The sequence below is a fragment of the Nicotiana tabacum genome, chromosome 4, assembly GCF_000715075.1.
Source record: "Nicotiana tabacum cultivar K326 chromosome 4, ASM71507v2, whole genome shotgun sequence".
NCBI classification, from domain to species: domain Eukaryota; kingdom Viridiplantae; phylum Streptophyta; class Magnoliopsida; order Solanales; family Solanaceae; genus Nicotiana; species Nicotiana tabacum.
In genome coordinates, this window is record NC_134083.1 from 57675266 (window position 1) to 57680576 (window position 5311).

The window sequence follows — 5311 nt, forward strand, 5'->3', positions numbered from 1 at the left end:
TATGGAATTTTGACTAAAGAGTTTATGTAAGTAGCCTAGCTAGAGATTCATAAATTTAAGGCGTATTTTTATATTGTAAGTAGCCTAACTAGAGAATCTATACGCAATTTAATCCAAAATTATGTTAATTTAGTTTTAGTCTTTTGACTCGTCCATATACCTCATCAGAAGGGGTCAATTTCTAATCAAAATGGAGCTTTATTCGCAGTATAGAAAAACATTGTAAAATAAGAAGAAGCATTTGGCGAATACTTTGAAAATGTCCTCCCTTTTTGTCTCAACTTCTTTCACCAGCTGTCGTTGGAACAATCAGGCTTCTGTGGTCAATAACCTCACCGTCAAACAGAGGCGTTAAAGATTTTAACTTTATAATTGTGGATTTTAAATAACAGAATTTTAAATAATAATTTTAAAAGCTACGGAATTCTCCTCATGCAAGCTTCTAGCTCCGCCGATGTCGTCGAGGGATAATAGTCGCAATTCCCAACTGTCCCTTCCTCATAGCAATACTTAAGTCTTTAATATCGAAATAAAGCATACAAAGTTATTTAATCTTCAAAATCGCTTACAGAAAGAAGAAAAGTGTAGTAGCGCAGCTGTATTTCATTCAATTTTCGTCATCGTCATGGGTACACAAACAAATACAATCAAGTAAACTAAACAAAAGGCAAGAGACCGAAATTTAGATGATTATAAAACATGGATCACCTAAAAGAAGAAACCCAAGCACCTATATATATACTATACAAAAAAATAAATAAAAATCAGGCCTTAAAGCACGTCCACAAGTGGTGATCCTTGTCTATGATACCTTCAACGTAGCGAAACTCCTCGACATGACAAGGGATGTTAATGGGACCATTATGATGAAATTCATATTCTTCCTCTGCTCCTTTCAACAACTGTACGAACAGAGGATGGTTGATGTGCATCACAGGTATTACGAACTTCTGCTGCTCCTCTCCTTGACCTACCAATACTGCAACACATCCTCTTGGGATGTCCTTCAATTCTTCCTTCTCATGCCCATGATGATGAAGGTGAAAAGGCAAATGTAATTGAACATGGAATCTTGAATGATGATGATGGCGTTCGTCTACGTTTCCCATCTCTCTCGAAATTAATAAGATCCAATCAAAGAAAATTAATAAAATTCTTTAGAGTGGTGGCTTTCTTGCTAGTTAAGGCAGAAAGATATTGGAAATATTACAAGAAAACGATCAGAGAGAGAAAGGCCAAGGATCAGAAGAAGAGATGGCTAGAGTGAAGAGGCTGAGGGAAGAGTCTGTTAAAGAACTTGGAACGTTGCTCATTAGCTATCTAATTAGGGGTTTTACAAAAAGTTGAATTGAGTTTGGTATGAGAGAATTGTTGAATGGGGGGAGATGAGTATTTATGCCAGAAAAAGGGAGGGAGCTAGGAATATGTCAACTGTACACCGAATGCTTACTTCACATACAAGAAGGCGTGTTGCCGACGCGGAACAGCTGAAATGGTAGTAGCTTAGGCAGGTAAATTACGCCAATTGCCGCCGCCTTAATTAGGAGGTAGCATTTCCATTTTCCAGCAAATTCCATTTTCCAGCAAATAAGGAGGGGTATATTTGTATATAACTAAAGGGTTGAGCATTATGTAAGGACAGTCCGATGCAATAAACTCTTGTTATGCACGGGGTCTGTGCGTAGTCTTACATTACATTTCTGCAATAGCCTATTTCCACGAGGTTGAGCCGTATGGAAAAATGGAAAAGCCAATATATAGGTCAATTTTTTTAATATACATATATTAAATATATGTTAAATTCCATTAGTTTTTTTGTGTTTACTTTTTTTATATTCAGAATTTCTTAAGTGAAAGTTTTGACTCCGCCACGCCGCGAGGTTGAGGAATAGAGGTGGATCTAAAATTTAAATTTTATGAGTTCAACTTTTAAAATTGTTAGCATTAAACCCATTGTATTTCTAAAGTTATGAGTTCATATTACTATTTATTGTAATATTAGTACATTTTTACACACAAATTTATGCTTCGCGTAAAATGTACTAGGTTTAGTTGAACCTAATGTCGATACACTACATCCACCTCTGTTGAAGAGGTCAAATAGTACTATACACAGAGGCGGATGTAGCTTAGTGGCTACGGGTTTAATTGAACCCATAACTTTTGACGCGGAATAAAAATTTGTATGTAAAAATTCATTAAAATTACAAAAATAGTAGATATGAACCCATAACTTTAAAAATATAATGGGTTCAATGTTAAAAATCTTAAAATTGAACCCATAAGATTTAAATTCTGAATTCGTCTCTGACTATACAATAATATTAAAATTAAAGCTCAGATGACAAAGTCAACTCATCTTATCGCATGTTAAGGGGTGGCTTGAATAAGGATAAGCGTAGAATAAATGTAAAGTATGGTAGGTTTGAATGGATTATCGTTAACTTTTATCTCATGTGTTAAATTGTACTGCTAGGTTTTGGGAAAGTACCATGTATAAGTGACATGCGTGTTTGACCTTGTGCAAAAGGGTAAGTAGTCCAAAAGAAGCTAGGAGCATCTTTGCAAGCGAGTTTACAGGGTGAAAATTTCAAGTTTTCAACTAACATTATTTATTTGCTTTTAATGGAAGAAGGTGATTACCTTTGGAAGAATATCTTTTTAGAAAATGATCATTTGTTTTAAATTAATTTTAACTTCAACTATAGTATTGTTAGGATCTAAAAGCACCCCGAAAGTCAAATCCATACAACTTTTTGGATTATTTTTATTTTACGAATTACCTAAACGGATGGTATTTTTAGTTTTAGAAGCTAGAAGCCTAGAAATAAACAAAATACTTAGCTGATTTGCAGTATAAAACCAACACTTTAGGGAATTGATTTCGTTACCTTTTAGAATTTTAAAAAAACATGTGAAGTTGATTTTTTTTCTTTTCGTGACTTTTTGTGATATAAGAGTATTTGCATTTTTAAGTTCTTATGGATAGATTAAAAAAATTAATCTTAGCTTCACCAACCCATTCATTCAACATTTGATTAGTTGAAATAACTAACATGTTGCATAAAAACATTAACGGAAAGAGTCAACTAAGTACTAATTTAAGAATCAATTTTTTAAATTTGAATGTAGATCAATATTTACATAGGAATTAGTGCACAATTGTGAATCCAACTTTCAGAAATAGAAAGTTAAATATGTATACTATACATAATCATTTATGTAAAATTTAAATGATTGGAGCAATTTCGTAGACCCTTGAAGCTACGGGGAACATAGAAAATTTCATATGAGTCTTAGCAAGTACTTCAACAATACTCTAAAAAAATATTGATTTTTCTGTATTTTTTTCTTCATCCTAATAAGGTACTACTTAGAAAGGTAAATTCATTATTAGGATATATCATATTGCTGATAAATTCCATATACATACAAATTGGTACACAACTATGAATCCTACTATCAGAAACAGAAAGAAAAATATTGGTAGCACACATAATTGTTTCATTAGTACAATTTTATATATTTAAAGATTGTGAAAAAATTATCCATTAAAGCAAGCATAGAAGAGGACTACACATAATCGTTTCATTAGTACAATTCAGTACATATAAGATTACAATTTGTAATCTTACAAACACTAAACCAAAAAACAAATTCATTAGAACGCCTTCTACTTTTCACCACAAAATAGTGATTATAAGTTCCAACTTACTGAATATATCATCAAATGGAAGTTTCAGGTTGAAATGTCCCACATTGTTAACTACTATAACAACAATAAAATATAAAGTTTTAAGTTGTAAAATCAACTAACCACCCTTTCTTTTACATGTCCAATTAGCAAACATGACATTATGGGGGTACTGTTTAGGTTTTTGGTTGAGGGTGTGGGTGTGGGAATTTTGGCATATTGCTTTGAGCCTCACAATAAGAATTTCTCACCAACTCCTTTTCCAGTTAAAGGCCTACGTGGGGTTTAATAACTAGACATGTACGAATATATGCTTTTTCTGAGGCGTTGGAGCACCAAAACATTTAAGGCCCAATACTGATATTGAAATCCATGTGATTTGTTTGCAGATATGGTTAGCTTTACAAGATTCGCCAATTTTATTTGTAGGCTCTAAGATAGAATATTTCAGAAATGAAAGAGAATCTAAACTAAGCAGTGAATTCAACTTATTACCATCATGGTAGCAAGGTGTAAGTAAATATCTCCGTTCAAAGGAAATATTTTGAAGAAACTTTTCCAACCATTCTGCAGTCTCCTAATTCTGCCTTAAGAGAGGCCCTAGGGGTAGGACTGTGCATCGATCAGATCGGATTGAGCATATATCGGATTGTAAAATCGAATTTCGGATTATAAAATCGGATTTCAAATTTTATAAAATGCAATCTGAATCCAATCCGAATTTAATTGGATCGGATCGGATTTTAAAGTTTGGATCAAATAAATATTTCGCATTTTCAGATCGGATTGTATGCCTTATTAAGGCTACAAATAATCTAATCGGCTACTGCACTTTTTAAGGCTACTGATATTCACCATTCTATTAAATTGAAAGGCAACAAATGTCTTTCATAACAATAGACAAAATAAAAGTTTCATAGCAAAATAAAATAACTTGAAATTTCAAATAAATGTCTAATAAGGGAGAAGCATCATTGTCCGTCGATTCGAAGGAAAGTCTGAGAATAAGAGGCACACACATAAGACTTAAGAGAAGCGGGCAAAGCAATCTGAAGAGAGCTTAGAGAGAGAGGGACTTCGATATAAACTAAAAAAAGAGGAGTCTAAAGAGAGGCAGATGAAATGAGAAGACTTAACCCTAAAATGTAAATTTAATATTTATACATATCCATATAATTCAGATTTCGGTTCGGATCAGATTAAAATAATTTCAATCCGAATCCGATCCAAATATTCGAACTTTTAAAAAACCTAACTCATATCCCACCTGAATATCCGAAATTCAAAATCCAAAAATCCGAATATAATAGATCGGTTCGGATTCTCGAATATCTGATGCAAATGCGCAGCCCTACCCTAGGGGCTCTGGCTAAATAAGGTTAACCTTATTTCTTATCTTTTGTTCCAATTATTCAAAAGTCATTGCAGGGCCTATTGGCGGGGAAAACGAGAAATATTTTTTTTTAGCTGCTCCATAAAATAATAGCTAACAAATATGTATAATACATATATTTTATACAATTAGTTTCGACCGGCCAGCAAATTTCGTATTTTGCCCAAAATAAAATAAAATTGCAGGACCTATTGGCACAGAATGCAAAGTTCCTGTAAATTGAA

The 5311-nt window shown here is 33.1% G+C and overlaps 1 protein-coding gene across 1 annotated transcript; it reads right to left on the reverse strand.

The window, feature by feature from the left end:
- Positions 1 to 764: 764 nt before the first annotated feature.
- Positions 765 to 1109, reverse strand: LOC107774052 (auxin-responsive protein SAUR32-like). Its single transcript, XM_016593511.1, has one exon. The coding sequence runs from the start codon at positions 1107 to 1109 to the stop codon at positions 765 to 767; it is 345 nt and encodes a 114-aa protein (XP_016448997.1).
- Positions 1110 to 5311: the final 4202 nt, after the last annotated feature.

Bases quoted from the DNA above. Each gene is read 5' to 3' on its own strand.
- LOC107774052 (XM_016593511.1), bottom strand. From the start codon at position 1,109: ATGGGAAACGTAGACGAACGCCATCATCATCATTCAAGATTCCATGTT.